The sequence below is a fragment of the Pogonomyrmex barbatus genome, unplaced genomic scaffold (genome assembly GCF_055798465.1).
Source record: "Pogonomyrmex barbatus isolate J1 unplaced genomic scaffold, ASM5579846v1 scaffold1, whole genome shotgun sequence".
Taxonomy (NCBI): domain Eukaryota; kingdom Metazoa; phylum Arthropoda; class Insecta; order Hymenoptera; family Formicidae; genus Pogonomyrmex; species Pogonomyrmex barbatus.
Window position 1 is genome coordinate 14835553 of NW_028297098.1, and position 18140 is coordinate 14853692.

At 31.2% G+C, this 18140-nt stretch overlaps 2 protein-coding genes across 3 annotated transcripts; one reads left to right on the forward strand and one right to left on the reverse strand.

Annotated features, from left to right (window-relative positions):
* The first annotated feature begins 3260 nt into the window (after positions 1 to 3260).
* On the forward strand, positions 3261 to 10059 carry Gr10 (gustatory receptor 10). 2 transcript variants are annotated; one of them, XM_089085230.1, is made up of 6 exons: positions 3261 to 4979; positions 5639 to 5808; positions 6762 to 7054; positions 7149 to 7217; positions 7786 to 7884; positions 8915 to 10059. In XM_089085230.1, exons 1-6 carry the CDS (start codon positions 4546 to 4548, stop codon positions 8966 to 8968), a joined length of 1119 nt encoding a protein of 372 aa, XP_088941356.1. In that variant the 5' UTR covers positions 3261 to 4545; the 3' UTR covers positions 8969 to 10059. The 2 variants fall into 2 exon arrangements, with proteins under 2 accessions (XP_088941356.1, XP_088941357.1); XM_089085231.1 differs by having other exon boundaries at positions 5639 to 5787.
* A 127-nt stretch (positions 10060 to 10186) lies between these two features.
* Positions 10187 to 17718, reverse strand: LOC105422794 (Extracellularly regulated kinase 7). The gene is made up of 11 exons (XM_011632307.3): positions 17305 to 17718; positions 15893 to 16112; positions 15647 to 15777; positions 15046 to 15221; positions 14488 to 14627; positions 14195 to 14387; positions 13652 to 13792; positions 13371 to 13453; positions 13142 to 13273; positions 12761 to 12918; positions 10187 to 11953 (listed from the first exon to the last, which is right to left on the reverse strand). Exons 1-11 carry the CDS (start codon positions 17392 to 17394, stop codon positions 11300 to 11302), a joined length of 2118 nt encoding a protein of 705 aa, XP_011630609.2. The 5' UTR covers positions 17395 to 17718; the 3' UTR covers positions 10187 to 11299.
* Between the last annotated feature and the right edge of the window lie 422 nt (positions 17719 to 18140).

Below are 18140 nucleotides of genomic sequence, written 5' to 3' on the forward strand. Positions count from 1 at the left end.
TGTTGTTAGATCCTCTAATGAAATTAAACAGAAAAGTATATAGCCACGTTCCGATATTCATCAGTGTATTACAGTATAATATAATAATATAATATCTACTTATACTATGGTTATTACTATGGTTATACTTTGCTTATGTATCGTATTTTTGGCTATATCAGTTAGCAATCTAGAATTATATACAAATCTGTGGCTGGATTCGCTGGATTCACTGGTGCCTCTATGTGCACAAAATATGCACCTTGAACTACATAGCCATGATGCTACCACTGATAGATAATATACCATGTGACGTTTTTTGGTTCTGATCTATGCTATGTTAATGATTTTTGGTTCTATTCCATGCTATATCTGTAAAATATCGATACTCGTAAAACAATACATATGTATGCATGTATATAACAAGTAGATTGTAAATCTAAATACATATGTATTATAAATGTATATTTATGAGTTTATAATTTAATTTGTAAAAGATGTATTACTTTCAATAATCTGTAAACTGAAAATGTACATTAAATTATTTTAATAAATTATCTCTACATCAAAATATGTTAAACAATTTTGACTCTATTGTAATACATTATTATATAATAAAATAAAATTAAAATTAAATATTTTATTGTAAGACTAAAATGAGATTATAAGTAAGAGTAAAATATTTATTATTGTCATATACTCCTAATAAAGTAGAGAGTGTCAAATAGAAGCTTAAAACATAATTAAATAAAGATAAAATTACTATACCATATATTACTAAGGAATTAGGCGTCATAAATTTATTACTTATTAATAATCTAAAAAAAATTAGGAATTTATTATCTTATACATTTTATTCTCCTACCTTCCATTTTTCTCTGAATGTTTCGACAATATCGATACCTATCTACTTGTACAAAACATTCATTTTTAAATTCAAAAGACCTTAGTCTTTTCATGCTCGGTTTGATGTCAAGACGTCGACTCTTCTTAACTTCAGGAGCTTGTGCTAACTTGTGCAGCTGCCTACGTTTCCGCTCATATTTATACATGGTTCTCCATGTGCGAGAAACATAAGCGGTCATATGAAGAGATTCTTCATCCAGCATAGTAAAAATTATGCTCTTAATTTCAGATGGTAATTTCGCTATAACATCCATTTCAACTTTTTTATGTTCAAAACGTACGAGCATATCTCTGAAAGCCTCCATAGTTAGCGACCAGAGTGACTGCTGCGTATGCAATGACTATTTCGGCAACTTGACTGGGTATTTATTGGAATCCCACAGGCCCCCTCCTCCACCACTCTCTAGCGGGGGGTTAGCAGTGGTTGGTGGACGGGTAGAGAGAGGGAAAAAAAGAGTTTTGATTGGTATTCCCCCTCTCCAATCAAAATCTTTTTTTCTACCTCCACTAGCCCCCCGCTAGAGGGTGGCGGAGGAGGGGGCCGGTGGGATTCCAATAAATACCCAGTCAAGTTGCCGAAACAGTCAATTGCATACCCAGCAGTCACTCTGGTCGCTAGCTATGGAGGCTTTCAGAGATATGCTCGTACGTTTTGAACATAAAAAAGTTGAAATGGATATTATAGCGAAATTACCATCTGAAATTAAGAGCATAATTTTTACTATGCTGGATGAAGAATCTCTTCATATGACCGCTTACGTTTCTCGCACATGGAGAACCATGTATAAATATGAGCGGAAACGTAGGCAGCTGCACAAGTTAGCACAAGCTCCTGAAGTTAAGAAGAGTCGACGTCTTGACATCAAACTGAGCATGAAAAGACTAAGGTCTTTTGAATTTAAAAATGAATGTTTTGTACAAGTAGATAGATATCGATATTGTCGAAACATTCAGAGAAAAATGGAAGGTAAGAGAATAAAATGTATAAGATAATAAATTCCTAATTTTTTTTAGATTATTAATAAATAATAAATTTATGACGCCTAATTCCTTAGTAATATATGATATAGTAATTTTATCTTTATTTAATTATGTTTTAAGTTCTATTTGACACTCTCTACTTTATTAGGAATATATGACAATAATAAATATTTTACTCTTACTTATAATCTCATTTTAGTCTTACAATAAAATATTTAATTTTAACTTTATTTTATTATATAATAATGTATTACAATAGAATCAAAATTGTTTAACATATTTTGATGTAAAGATAATTTATTAAAATAATTTAATGTACATTTTCAATTTACAGATTATTGAAAGTAATACATCTTTCACAAATTATATTACAAACTCACAAATATACATTTAATACATGTGTGTATTTGCATTCGATTTAACCTGCCATTTTTGTAAATGAAAGATGAATGGATATTTTCTATTAAATAATCTCTAATTACTAATAAAAAACTTATGTTTTTAAACGTTAATGAAATGTATTCTCTTTTGCATTTTGATATAAAAAAAATTATGTAATTATAAAAATATCAGATTTATTAAATGTGTATTAAAAAATGTATATTTTTTTTATTGTATTAATATATTGTATTAATATAGTTTTTATTGTAGAGAAATTATAGTTTTTACTTATCTTCATAATAATCATCCACATTCCACAAACATGTATAATCCATCCAAGATTTTGAAGAGTCTGAAAATAAATAAAACAAATTAACGTGAAAAGACGAAATTGGGATCGTCTATAATTAACAGATAGATTTATCTACATTAGTCTTCTAAATATTACATGTAATATTTTATTGTTCTCTGTAAAAAAAACTGTAACTTACTTTGTTGATCGTATTAATAAGCGAGTTAGCGTACCCTTTTTTTTTGTAAAAATGCCAATATTATTATAGATATTTTTACCTTTGATCTCCTTTTTTTTCTTTACAATCTATATAAGTCCTATACATTTCCACGAATATATATTACACGTAAACTGGATGTTTTCATTGGCTTTCGAGCACTAATGATCTACGCTACCGTCTCCCTACTTTTCATTTCGTATCTAAGTGTTTATCTATGCCATGTATCACAAACTAACCGACATTTCTGTTTGTACGATGTCAGTGTAGCCTATAAAATTTCCCGTTCGTACACCTCGATATTAAGTTATTAACCTTGTGATATGCATAAGCTTCACATGTAAAATGTCACTCTCTGCTCTCATATGTCTTATTAATGATTAAAACACAATTTTTCATACACAGCGCTCGCGCGCCACAGCGAGGAATTTGTTTTATTTTTGTCTAAAAAAAAAAAAAAAAAAAAATCTAATCTACCTGTAATTTTATACTGGGAAAAAGATGACAGCACCTGATTATAACTTATCCGTAATTCATGATATCATCATTCTTCGCGTATCTCCTCATCTCTCCTCTTACAATCAACGTAAAACGGGTGCAATTTTTTCGCCGTAGCGGCTCGTTAATCTCGGAGCATTTAACATCTAATCTCGATTATCATAAAGTACGGAGAAGAGACGCGTACGGCGCGTGCTCGCTGAAACCCTTTGCAATTCTGTCGATTGTAAAGTCCCTCTTTTTTTCGTCGGGCGGACAGCAGTGTCCCCAGGAATTGTCATTGTGACGGGCAGAAAATAGTCAGACGGCGACGACCGGAACAAGTCGAGTCAATCATATCGTGAAATTTTCAAGAGAAAACACTTTCGCAACACGTTTGTGTTAATTATTCGAAACGTTAAGATAATATTTGCACTATCGCGGTGACAGATTAATATCATCGCGAGGCATGAAGCACTGGAAGAGCCATGCGCCGGGCACGTTCTCGATTTATCTTATTGACATCACTATTGGAGCAGCTAAGTGGAAGAACTTAGTTTGCGGACCGGATAATAGTATGTACGTTCGCTTCGACGACAGTCGCCACCAGTCGGGGTAGTTTTACGGTAGTTTTTTTCCCTCCAAGTCGCAATTATCCGGCAATTTAGACCCTTTCCCTTCGACAAATCGTCCTCTCACGACGAAGTGTGCTGTAATTTAGGAGTCATTTTTGCTCGTGGTGTATTATTAATATGGAAACTGCTTCTGATCCAGCGAGACATTCGATTTATTTTATATGTCCATCGGCATACGACGCTCATTGACGTTCTTAATTTATAAACTTTTATATTATGTTTTCCTACATTTTGCACGTGTCTCATATAACAATATTATCGCATCGGACGCTGAAAATATTTCTGGGATTTTTCTAGAAGAAATCAAACTCCCATGATTCAAATTTCTATTCTATCTTACGTATATATGTATTATATATCTTTCTTGCTTTTGCACCGTACAATGTATAATGACGTAAGAAATGTGTTTTACATTTTCTTGACTTACATACATCGACGTGACTTGTCCGTTTTGACGTTGCAACTTTACGTCTCTCCTAGGCGCGTCTCAGGAGTTTCATTAAAAATGAATAATATAAGGATAAATAACTAAAAAAAAAAAAAAAAAAAAAAAAAAACATTTAAATCATAAAAACACCATTAAAGATTGCGAGACGTAGATTTTGCGACACTTTTTCGCAAACGGAAGTATACTTTCTTCTTGTTATTTTCGAGCGTCGATTAATCGATAATAGGAAATGGTGTCTCTGAGTGACATACGACCTCTTTTGTATACCGCGAGATTGTTTGGATGTGGACTTTATGTCGTCAAGGAAGACGATATCGTGATAATGAAATATGGTGCTATTTACTCGGTCCTGTTTGCACTCCTGTACGCGAGCCTCTGCGTCGCGAATTTCTACATGCTTCGCTGGATGGACGACTTGCTGGGACTGAGATTGCTGATACTCACTGTGGTGAGAACAGGTCTTTCGTATGCTTGCGTCTTAAGCGACATCGCAATGACAGTATGGTATAACTGGAAGATAAGGGCTGCACTTTCGTATTTACGCATCTTCGATCGAGCGACAAAATGTAAAGAACTTAACTCTCGCAGAACATATTACGTTTGTTGGGCATTGGCGATAGTCATTTTATCATTTTGGTCGATAGCTGGCTATATAACGTTTTGGTAAGTATTAATAATTTCTTTATAAACGGATATTGAAAAAGGGGAGGAGAGAGAGAGAGAGAGAGAGAGAGAGAGAGAGAGAGAGAGAGAGAGAATAAAATTTATGACGACACGCATTCATTTTTAATTAAAATTAAAATATTTACGATTTTAATTATAATATTCTTTCACAACATTTTATGAAATATCATAAAATAAGAAAGTTAAATTTCATTTTTTCATAAATTTGTTTAAAAATGTGTTATAAATTTTTTGCGATTTTTTTTACAGAGGATTGTTCAAATTTTAGTTGTAGATCTAGGTTTAGGTCTAGAACTTTCCAAATTTCTCAAAAAACTGACTAAAAGCCGATACAATCTCATAGAAGGATAAATTAAAAAAAAATTAAAAAAAATAGATTATTAGGTGTACAAAATTCTGCTGATCGAGATTGCTCGTTCACAATCAATATTGCAATCAATTTAAATATATATTTGTTTTAATATCGGAATTATATAATTGACGCAATTTTCCGTATCTTATTACTTTTTTACAGAAAATTAAAACATTTACATTATATAACATTTTTTAAAATATCTAAATCTAGCTCTCATTTTTCATGATTATTCTTATCGTGCAATGATTGCATTATTATTATCTACAATTTTTGTCATTCGTAGCGTCGAACTCAAAGACTCCGTTTTCAACGGTATAACTTATGCCATTGTTAACGCAACATTGTCAATGCAGCTGATGACATTCGCCAGCTTATCATCCCTCCTGTACGAGAGATTTCTCCGTCTTTGTAAAATATTGCTACTGCCTGAAGGTAGATTAATTGTAAACAATGGTATGTCTTTCGCGTTTATTGATGCATTAATAATTTGCTGATAATACATTTGCTTAAGTTTCGCTAATTTGTAACTTTGTCATACTTCCGAGAATCGTCAATTAATCAGAAATCACCATTTACATAAAAAAATAAAAAAACGTTTACATAAAAGTAAAAGAGAAAAAGATTTGTTTAAAGAAAAAAAGGAAGAGAATCGGAAATGCGTTTTAAACACAATCTATTATTTAATAATTATTTTTAAAAATTTAATACTATAAAATTAAAAAAAATTTTTTTAAGAATTTTTTACTTTTACTAATTTTTTTAAATTTTCCTTCTTTAAAAATATTCGTCTATCTATTATTATACATTGACATTTACCATCTGTCTGCCGACACGCCTACTAGACAGTTTGATGAAGATAATCCCGAAGATCGAAGTTGGGAAATAAATAATGACATTGACTTATCACTTGTTTTAAATACAAATAAATAATCGATAAAATGACGGAAATAATTTCGATTAAACATCTAATAAGATTATCAAACAATGTTGCTTCTAATAATGTCTAAAAAATTTTTTGTCGTATGTTTATTAAACTTCTTTTTTATACAAACGAAATTTACAAAATAAAAATATAGCACAAATTACAATATTGCAATAATAATGTTAAATAAATGTTCTTCTTGAAGTTATTATTTTAAATAAATAATTATATAAAATAAATATTTCATAAATGTTAAATAAATATTATTTCCATAATACAGTTCCATAGTACAATGTATAATTAATAAAAGATAAATATTGAAAAAGCATTTAAGTAACATTGTCTGCTAATTTTATATTAAATTTTATATAAGTAAAGCTTGATGCGCATTATTAATAATTCTTTACATGCAAATAGTAGTTAAATAATCGCTCCGATAACAATTAAAAATAATCGCACACGATGATATTGTGTGTTTAAATAGATGGCAAAATCATGGTGTTGGACAGCTCCAACAAGCAATTTCGCTTGCAGGAAATATGGTGGTTACACTCATGTCTCACCAATGCAACCGAAATGATAAATTCCGTATACGCGCTGCAACTTTTGCTGTGGATCTCTAGTATGTCTTTCAACACACTTACGCGCATTTATACCATCAATGATGACTCTGTGATGTCACAACCCCTCCTGATGGTGAGGGAAATATTACTGGTGTCCGCTTGTGTAATGAATTTACTAATCATTACTATTATCTGTCACGCGACTGCGACTCAAGTATGTCGATTTATTTTTAAGAAAGAATTTATTTTTAAGAAAGGATTTCATATAATTGATCGATTGAATTTATTTCTTTTTGTTTTCTTTCAAGGCTAATCGCGTTGGCAAGATCGCTTTTACACCGTCGTCAGCCGTTCTTGGAAAAAGAAATTTTACGCAGGTAAAAATTCTATAAATTTAAGTCTACTTTAGTTTTTCATAAATATTGTTTTTTATTTAATTAATATCAGCAGATTTAAATCTAATTAAAATTCCATTAGAAAATAAATTAAGATTTAGATAATTAGACTTAATTAAAAGATTTAGTAAAATTTAACTATCTATATTTGATTATACAACTGTATTATCATGAAAAATTTTTAAATTTCTTATATTGAATTATTAGCATTCGTCTTTTGTATTAGCATTCTAATGTATTAAGTTATTTTAATTAATTAATTGGGCTATTACCTTTACGTTATTTTATTTAAGTAAGTTTTATTTCTTCTTAAAAGTTCTTCTTAAAAGTATATCAAACAAATTTTTTAATTTTTTTCTCTAATATTTTTTATTGCTCTTATTTAATTTTAAATACAACATCGCAAAAAATTTATGAATTTGGTATTTCTAAATGTAAATTTTTACAAAATTAGTATCACATTTGAGTATCCATAATTTGTCCATAAATAATCATTTTTGTTCACTCAATAAAAAAGAATTATAAATGAATAATTGTTAAATAATTGCAGGATTGCAGTATAGAAGCAGTAACATATTTCCAGCTGCAACAAGTGCACTTTTTTGCCTTTCATGGAATCATCCGTATTGATCTTCCATTGCTTCTTTCGGTAAGTTTTAAATAATAAATGTAATACTGCAAAATATATGTTGAAAAAAACAACACAAAATCAATATATGCCGCAAAAATTACGATATTTTTAAAATATTCTTATGGTATATTTTCGTTATGTGCTATAGATTTGTATAAAAAGCTATAACTATTTCTGTCTAATTTTATATAAGAAATTTTCTTATCAGGATATATAATGTTGAAATATATAATGGATATATAATGTTGTTTTTACCAATAAAGAGATTTATTGGTAAAAAATTTTTTATATATAATTAGACAGAAATAGTTATAGCTCTTTATACAAATCTATAGCACACAGCGAAAATGTCCAAAATATACCACAAGAATATTTTAAAAATATCGTAATTTTTGCGGCATATGTTGATTTTGTCCATATATAGATATATCCATAAATAAATATATATATATATATATATACATATATATGTATAGACTAATGAATGTTATATAGATCTTCAATAAAAGTTCCGAACCTTTATGGTGGATGTTTAATGGACGTCCATTAGGCTATTTCTGCAATAAGTGTAATAAGCCTTAAGTCGTAAGAAATTGGTCAATCAAATGTAAGAAGAATAATCGATCGGTCAATTTTTTATAGCTTAAGATTTATTATATCTATTATAGAACTTGCCTTAGAAATTTTTGCTCTGTGTGTGTGTGTGTGTGTGTGTGTGTGTGTGTGTGTGTGTGTGTGTGTGTGTGTGTGTGTGTGTGTGTGTGTGTGTGTGTGTGTGTGTGTGTGTGTGTGTGTGTGTGAATACAAACTTTATTACTATACTTTATTTATACTTTATTTTCAATTTTTGTTTAATTACTTTATTGCGATACATTTAAAAACAATATCTTTAATTTTATCGATTCGTAAAAATCAATATTAAATTATTGACTAAAATTTTGACTAATGCTTTAAACGCAAGCTACATAATTTTAGTTTCGGATGTCTATTTTATATGTCTTTACATAAAATCGTTTTGAAGGTTGTTAACCTCGATTATTTTTTGCAGATAGCCTCTGGTATAACTACATATTTGGTCATCCTTCATACCGCTAATGTTTAGATGTTGTGATAATCTCAGAGACAACAGACTGCATCCGCGCGATCGATTCGAACGATCGATTCGCCATCGCACTAATTCCATCTTCATCTTCTTTCATAGCTTCATAGATCAAGTGTAGATAATGAATTAAAAGAAAAAGTCGCAGAGGTCTGTCTATAAAGTATACAAATAATTAAAAATATCATGTTTCTATAATGTTTTGATTAATATTTAATATCTCGCTTAATTATATAAATAATTACATAGAAAAAAACAAGCATTTGTCTGTACAAATTATGCATGAAATTCGGTTGGAATTTAGCATAGGTGATAATAAATAAAGGTGATGCTGAAAAAGTGTCGATGTTGTTTCCTCTAGTTTACAATTGTTATAAAGCTAGAAAATAGTTATAAACAGACATCGTCAAAAATGATAGATAAATTTCTTAATACGAGAAAGTGTCTTTCAATTTTTACCGGATCCGTTATATATAGTCTTCCATTTTATAAATTATTGGAATTATTGGGATAAAAATCGACGTATTCATAATCATGAAAAAGATTTCAGATTCTCAACTGTATTAATTTAGATCTGATACTATTCGTTTGATATTAATGAATCAAATTAATAATAATACTTATTAACCTACATTATTTATACCTAAAATAAATTCCGAATTAAAATTGATTCTAAATGGGCAGACAAATGGAAACCTAAAGCTTAATAAGTGCTGATTAAAACGAATGATGAAACATACGTAAAGTATATAAATAAAATGAAATTGTAAGTAAATGTATGAAAGTTTAAGCTTAGATACTAAGAGGTTGAGATTAACTAATTTGACCCAGTTTACTCAGCAAAAAAATCACGCGAGTGCGTGAAATACCTTTTTTATCTTTATTAAAATTTTGTCTTTATTAAAATCATTTGCTCTCACGATACACATATAGCACACAACGAGACCGAATATTGTTGATCATCGCTGAACAAAGATATTGCGACTCGATGTATAATACAATGAGATTTGTACACTAAATCGATGACGGCTACATGCTGGTATGCGTGCGTGTATGTATACGTGTGTATCCGTATATCTACTTCATATAAATAAAGTATCATAGAAAAATATGTATGTTAGAATGCTCCGCTGTGTGGCCCCACATGATCGATTTATATTGCTTACATCCTGAGCTTTTACATTCCTTGCATTCCCACGGAATAAATCTGCGCGATTTCCGTTTTCTTTTTTTTTTTTATCTTATTCTTGCTAATTACCAAAATTGCCATTCCTTCTCTATTCTCGAAAAAAAATGTTTGATCTCTTATTCGATCTCGCTTATTGTCGCATTTTTTTTTTTTTTTTATAGAAGAGAGCTATGCTCCACCTGACTTTTGACATCTTAAAAAATCGGGGTAATCTTAGAAATCATATTTCTTTTGCTAATTACAAGATTATTTTTGACGGGTATTCCCAATTATATCCTCAATTGGGAACGCGAACTATCATATTTATAACCTTAATTATATATTTATTTTGTGTAAAAATTTATTCATTTCATTTTTCAGGAACTTTTTAATATTCGCGTGAGATGGCTTGTTTCCTGCATGAACGAACTATGGAATCTTCTACAATGACTACCTGTTTTTTATTATGGGATCCTTAAGGCTCCTGTTGATTCAAATTATTTTTAATTGTGATGTCAAAAAAAAACATGGATGAAAATTCTTACGAAATATATTACAATAAAAATATTTTTCAATAAAATAACGTTTGTAATCGATAAAACAAATTTGCAAAATATATTGAAAACTCATCTCTAATATATTTTATAAAAAATTTTTTGTATCAATTGCAAACATTATTTTATCAGAAAATATTTCCATTGTAATGTACCTTGCAAGAATTTTCATTAAGTTTTTTCCACTTTTGACACCATTAATTCAGATAAGAATAGCAATAAGCCAGCAAGAGCCTTAACTTAAACTTTTCTCAATTTTGTCGTAAGGTTTGTTTGCGTTCGAAGACGAATGTTCAAAAGGGAATTTTCGATTAAATGTAAATTACTATCAAATTAAAAAGGAAATACACGTTCTTCGAGATTGCTGTATTACATCTACCTAAATTAAAAGATGCTTCGATCGCTGATTTATTCGGATTCCGTTTCGCGAATTCGTAGCGTGCAAAAGATCTTCGAGATATCGCATCACGCGTGAAAATTATGTTGAGAGAAACCAATGTCCACGATTCGCACGCTTCGATCTCGAAAGAATAAGGGAAGCGATCATCGCCGCAATTATCTCGCCTAATCATCATCTTTTCTATTCTTCGCGAGGCCCACTGTACGCCTAGCCTAGCCTATAGTCCCATTACAGAGATTCTTATAAACCGACTCCGCTATGACGCCGTAGCTCTGGCTATGGCTGTTGAGGAACTTCGACCTGTCGTACGTCGTCGACGATCTCCTCTGACCGGCATAGTTGGCGTCGAAGCTCTGCCTCGCGTGTAATCTGCCCCCTTGATTGCGCGCCGCGCTTTTCACGCGATTGTTAGCGGTGTGATCCGCGATAGCAAACGACTTGTTGTTGTTGTTGTTGTTGTTGTTGACGAGGCTGTCTCTACCGCGGCAAGATGCGCGACTTCGCGCCTGGGAATGTTGCTGCAACGGCATCGTCTGATTCAGATAGTTGCGGATGGCCTGCGGATAGTGACTCTGATACGGCGATCGCGGACTCCCAATTCCATCTCCCGCGGTCGTCCTAATGTCCTGATGGGTTCTGATGATGTTCCTGGTGGTGTTGCTGGGCCGTCTGACGTCGCTCGAACTGTCGCTGATCCTGATCACTTTCGCATCCGGCGTCGCTTTAAGCCGATAATCGTCGCAATTGGCGGACGCTGGAGCGAACGGTCTGGACGCCTGCACGAGATTCTGCTGTTTGCAGGCTCTTAGTGGCTTGGCGTGTCGTGTCGTTGCTGCTGGCTGGCAAGATCTGCCTCCGGTGTCGTGCTGAAAATGGAGCAATGTCGTGGGAACAAATATCAAGCGTGATGAAATGAAATCATAAATGTGACACTAATATATGCGGTGACGTGAATTGATTGCGCTCTTGATGCATAAAGATTACTAGATTCGACAGAGAAACGGACGAGTAAATGACATGTAAACATTCCAGATAATAGTACGTTTATCAGACAATTGTAAATGGTACATATCTGTGTGGGTCATATAGCGTCAAATGCGATTGTTTTGTTTAGATAATGCAACGTATCGTATCTGCACAAGAAAGTATCAGCTTCAAATATAAAGTACACGATACAAATGTTCTACATGATACAAAGATAAATATGACAAATCACAGTGTAATCTTCTTTTTTACACGACAAAGAAAAAAAAACATTTAACTCCGTGCGCCATTGACAAATATTTCCATTTCATGTTCAAAAAAATGATTCGTCACGATTGAAATTGTAAATTAATTTAATGAAATTTATTTGATTATCAAAATTTACTTGTTTTAATATTCAAGATAATAAAAATTATCTAAACCTGCTGATTACGCGAGTTACTTTCAGTTGTTTCTATGGCGGAGCAGTTAAAGCACGACGAGACAAATTGCATGCATAAATTAAAGTTGAATGCATTCTGATAAGTGACGCATAAAACGAGTGATTACAATACCTACTAAATGCAAATCCCACACGACATGCCTGTAATAACAAAATTTTTGTTTACCTTTCAGCGTAAGATGAAGAAAAGACGATGTGGGAGGAAGGAGGGATGCGAAATAAACGAAAAAACAATATTACAGCTCACCATAGCTATTTGATCCGATTGAATGGGACGCTGGAACTTTGACAGCTGCGAGTGCTGCTGATGATTAAAGTAGAAGCAACTTTTACCCGTCGATGAGGGTGCGTTTCCTAGGCAGCCATTTGTCAAGTTACAAGCATATTGTGTCGCCACGTTCCTAACTGTCAATTGATCGTAAACAAAGAGGTTGAAATTTATTGAAGACCAATATAATTCTGATAAGTTTAATCTTCGATGTGCAAGCGTGTAGGCATGCAGGATAAAAAAATTTCATCATTCTGGTGAACAAATTTGAAGTTAAAACATGGGCACGATTTGAATTAAATAATTATTTCACAGCACATCTTCAAATTGATAGGAAGATAATTGTTGCAAAATTCTTACCATTATGTCGGGAATTTGTTTCTTGCATCGGTGTTTCTATGGAATTATTTATCATCTGTGTTCCTGTGACGCGCTCAATATTGTCACTTTGAGATGATCTGATTATCTTCTTATTTGACAATAACGAACATGCTGAAAATAAAATAATGCGGAAAAATGGATTAAAAATTAATAAAATAAAATTACAAGAAATAAAAAAATCTTATATAATTTTGTTATTGACAATCACCTTGGCCGATCATCGGATTGCTCTTACTATTATTAGTTTCTTTCTTGATGCTTTCAGACATTTGCCGCAGTCTGGATTTTGGCCTAGAAAAATATGTTGATGCAAAGATAAAAAAAACTACTATAGCATATAAGATATAAATATTTAATTTCGTTAAAATTATCATTTACAAAAAGAATTGACAACTAAGAGATTACATCGGAAGAATATTTTAATAATGTAGTATGATCTCCATTACATGAAGTAATAATTATTGGATGTTTAAATAAACGAATACTCACATATTTTTGTGTTTCCGATGCTTCTCGTCCATCATTGCATAAAGTTTATTCCTATATTCGTCAACTGAAAGTTGCACATCATCACTCAACAAAGGTACCACACTGGAACCCCTTTCTGGTTCATTTCCTCTTCTATGAAAACTATATACAGGAAACTTAATATGTATTTTAATTTATAATATATATTTTAATATGTATTTCAAATTCTAAAAAGCTCTTTTTACACTTTATATAAATCATTTTCATTAATCAAATAAAAAAGAAAGTCACACAATGATACAGATAGATATATAAAACAGGCAATTTAAAAAAAAAATTTAAATACCAATGGTGAACTGAACTGAATTATTTTATTTTTGGATCATTTTTTTCTATATATGAATACAGACAATAAATTACAAATATCGCAAAAAATAGTTGAATTAAAAAGAATTTATGGAAATCCAATTTATGGAAATCTTAGAAATTTATTTTTACAAAATAAATTTGTTTTTAAATCTATGTAAAAAATCTTCCGCAAAAAATTATGATAAATGTACTCACTCAGCAACGTATGGATGCTCCAGCGCTTTAACTGCGGTAAGTCGTTGCGAAGGATTAAAGACTATCAAATTGCTAATAAGATCCAAGGCTTTTTCCGACACTTCCGGTAGCAAATCTTTCAAAGTTCGTCTGGGCCCATTGGGTGTCTTCTCCAATAAATTACTTCCATAACCGGCGCTAACCGACATTAGATCTAAAAAAATAATTGATAAATATCCAATTGCTACTCTTTTCTTTTCTCCTTTTTTTTTTTGTTCACTTTATTACCAAAATTTCTTTCCGAAAAGAATTACCTTTGTCTGTCGGTGGAGGCAAGGTTGCCATTATTCTCTCAACTTGATTTATCGTCGATGAACCGGGAAAGAGCGGTTTTCCGAGTAACATCTCGCCAAAAATACAGCCTAAGGACCACATATCTATTCCTTTCGTGTATCTGTGAACACATTTACATTTCCCTGAATTGAATCCAAATTTAAACTTCACGCACGAAAAGAATTTCAGTTCAGGAGACATTAAAGATGACTATTCGTTCATAATATAAAGATACGGAAAAAATGCCAATATATGTATCTTCAATTACAATTAAACACTATTAATAACTATTATAAATTATTATAAATTTTATTTTTATGATATAAATCAATAGATTATAAATTAATCATTTTCTGCTTAAATAATCACAATGTCTTCCTTAATCTTTATTGAAATTTTTATTCGCATAATAACTTACAAATGCGAACAATTTTCCTCATAACATTCCAGACGAATATCCAAATTGAAATAATTTGAACTTCATTATTATCTAATATAACATCTATTCGTTGATATATTTTTTAAAAATTAACGTATACCTCTTTGAAGCTATAAGAATCTCCGGTGCGCGATACCATCGAGTGGCGACATAATCTGTCAAAGTTGGATCACTTCCTGCCTCACCGTCACCCTCTCCAATTTGTGTAACCGATCGTGCCAAACCAAAATCCGCAATCTTGCAATGGCATTGTGCATTTAAAAGTACGTTGGATGGCTGCAATGAAAAAATAGCGTAAATTCGATAAATAATACAATTTCTCTATCATAATATATAAATATTTAAATAAATATATAAATATATATTTAAAATGTATATATATATATATATAGATATATATTAAATATATCTTAAATAAATAATAAATAAACAAATTGAAAACTTAATGTATAAAAAAATCATAAGAATTAAGAAACTTTTACGAACCATTTTTTTCTCAGTATTACATCTTATTAAAAAATATATTTTGCGCATCAAAAAGATATTTTGAGCATTTTACATAACTTAAAAAAATTTACTTAAAATTAAAATTACAACAAAATTGTTTAAGGATATAGATTTTTCTAAATGATTAAATATTTATAAAAAAAAAAAAAATATAGTTTTTATGCGCGAGTTTAGATCATAAGACTCAGCATCACCTTCAAATCCCTGTGGATAACATTGCCTGAGTGTATGTACTTGACCGCCTTAAAAAGTTGGTACATAATGAAGACCTTGTGGATGTCCTTAAGGATGTTGCCCCGCTTGATGACGTTGTGAAGATCGGTTTCTGGGGAAACGGGCCGAAACGTGTTTCAGGCCGAAAGTCTGAGAATCGGCGCACATGGCGTGACCTTTCGTGTGCATATTTGTGCGAATTCTTCTTCAGACTGGGTAAAACTCACCCATGTACTCGAAAACGAGATAAATGTCCCGATTGTTGTCCGCCTTGTGCAGTCCGATTAGCTTTATAATGTTCTCGTGATTGGCGAACGACAGTAGAAACATAATCTCGCGGAACGTACGCTGCGCATCCGTCTGATTTCGAAAAGCATCGAAGATCTTCTTTACCGCAACGGTATTCTTCTTTTTCCTTTCGATCGCCTTCCACACTATACCGTAAGCCTATATATAGAAAAAAAAAAAAAAAATAAATTAGACAATATTACTATTAATATAAAAAAATCTATGAGAAATTTTTTAAAACTATCCACATTTTTTTTCTCTCAAATCAAATTACGATTATTCGGAAAATATTTCTTGAACAATAAATTCCTTACAATTAAACTTAATATTTATTAATATACAACAAGCATATACAAAATAAAAGCAAAATAAAATAGATATGTGTTCGAAGTTTGGTGAAAATGAGAAAGAAAATCTTAGTTTAGCGATAAGAAATAAGTTAATATTAAAACAAATGCATATGTACATAAGTTACATTTATAATTATTTTATTAAACATTTTCCATTCTTTTATACATGTTACCTTATTTGCATTTAAAATTATTTTGATCAAACGACATACCGTAAAATATGAGTAAAAAGTGTGCAAGTACATTGTTGCATGAATATTGCAACAATTTGCATTCATTATGATATGAATGATACCGTCTTGCGACGTCTATCATCAGATACAAATTATGTAAATAGGTGCCTGACAAAAACGGCTAGCCGTAATCCGTTTGTCATCGTTGCAATGGCGACGCTATTGATTGCTTCTAACTGTACTTTTCCTGATAATCGTGGCGATTATTGATATTCTCGAAAGTTGAAAAATATTGATGTAACAAAAGTTTTTAGTACATGTCACATAGAATATCTACTGTACATATACTAATATTTCTTTTCGTATCATTGAAATTGCGGTAGGAATGTTTTTAAAAAATAATTTAAATCGAAAGATTATAAATAAAAAATAAAAAGTGGAAAATTGTAAGACAAACAATAACGTTGATAAAATAAATTTTGTTTTTAAAACAACTCAAAAATATCAGAAGATATAGATATCTTTTCGTTAAAATATTTGCTTATTACTCCAAAAATTTGATCTTGAAAAGTTATACAAACTATCGTCACACATTTGGAAACTTTATATCTTTTTTATAATTTATATATTAACAAATAATACATAGGGTATGATTTCGAATAATAATAATAATAATTTCTTCCGGTGGGCACAAAGTTGTAATTTTAATGCAGGCATATTCTACATAAACTCGCGCATATTTCTTTCACGTGAGGGTAAAGATGAATTCGTTCATTTCCGCAATCATTTATTAATTTGCTCCAGGCAAGAAGGGAGGGACAACATTACCCCTTTGCCGAGACGTCGCACGATGTCGTACTGTTTGTTGATGTGCGCGTCAATCTCGGAGACCTTCTCCGCAGTTTTTTTCTCCGACATCGTCGCAGCCACGACGCCGTCGACGGAATCCACAAGTCGCTTGAAACGTGACCCCGAAGCGAAGGACCTTCGCACGTGGAACAGCCTCTTAGAGCGAACGCGAAAAGAAGTGCGAGCCGTCGCAGCGTATTCACATCTTTGCACATCGGGCAGGCGACCCCCGATCGAGGAACTTTTTTTTCATGCGACCCTTGGCACGACAATGCGTGCCTTTGTTTACAGAATTGATGGCAGTTGCCGAGGCGACCGTGTCCACGGCCAGTGATGTCGCCTGCATGGATGTATTATAAATAGATCGAGCATTAACATTGTACATACATACGCTAATGTCCATTCATTCAAAAAAAAAAAAAACATAACAAAGATAAAAAGGAAAATATCGATTATAGTTAAAAATTAATTAATTCTGCGAAACTCAAATTTTTTGTGCTTAAAGAAATGTATATAACGTGTAACTAGCAAATTTTAATTTCGGACTTTAAACTGACAATTAATCTACAATTTTTAAATATCTTATATACAAATAAAAATTCTGATATATATATCAGATATATTTATATATATTTATATATGTATATGTAATTTATTTATATTTATATATGTATATGTAATTCCTATATGATTCTTTTTACGATTATAATAAAAAAATCAAACTGCTTGGTTATTAAAGAACAACACAAGAAAAAAATGCTAAATTAATGAATAAAAATATTGAAGAATATATAATATATTGAAAGAGTAAAAAA

What these genes read in the sequence shown, in the direction of transcription:
- Gr10 (XM_089085230.1), top strand. Translation starts at nt 4,546, where the DNA reads ATGGTGTCTCTGAGTGACATACGACCTCTTTTGTATACCGCGAGATTG. An exon ending in GCTGGCTATATAACGTTTTG is followed by an intron (nt 4,980 to 5,638) that starts GTAAGTATTAAT and finishes TGTCATTCGTAG; the next exon opens with CGTCGAACTCAAAGACTCCG. An exon ending in TAGATTAATTGTAAACAATG is followed by an intron (nt 5,809 to 6,761) that starts GTATGTCTTTCG and finishes GTGTTTAAATAG; the next exon opens with ATGGCAAAATCATGGTGTTG.
- LOC105422794 (XM_011632307.3), bottom strand. Translation starts at nt 17,394, where the DNA reads ATGTCGGAGAAAAAAACTGCGGAGAAGGTCTCCGAGATTGACGCGCAC. An exon ending in TGCGACGTCTCGGCAAAGGG is followed by an intron (nt 16,113 to 17,304) that starts GTAATGTTGTCC and finishes TTCTATATATAG; the next exon opens with GCTTACGGTATAGTGTGGAA. An exon ending in AACAAATTCCCGACATAATG is followed by an intron (nt 12,919 to 13,141) that starts GTAAGAATTTTG and finishes ATCAATTGACAG; the next exon opens with TTAGGAACGTGGCGACACAA.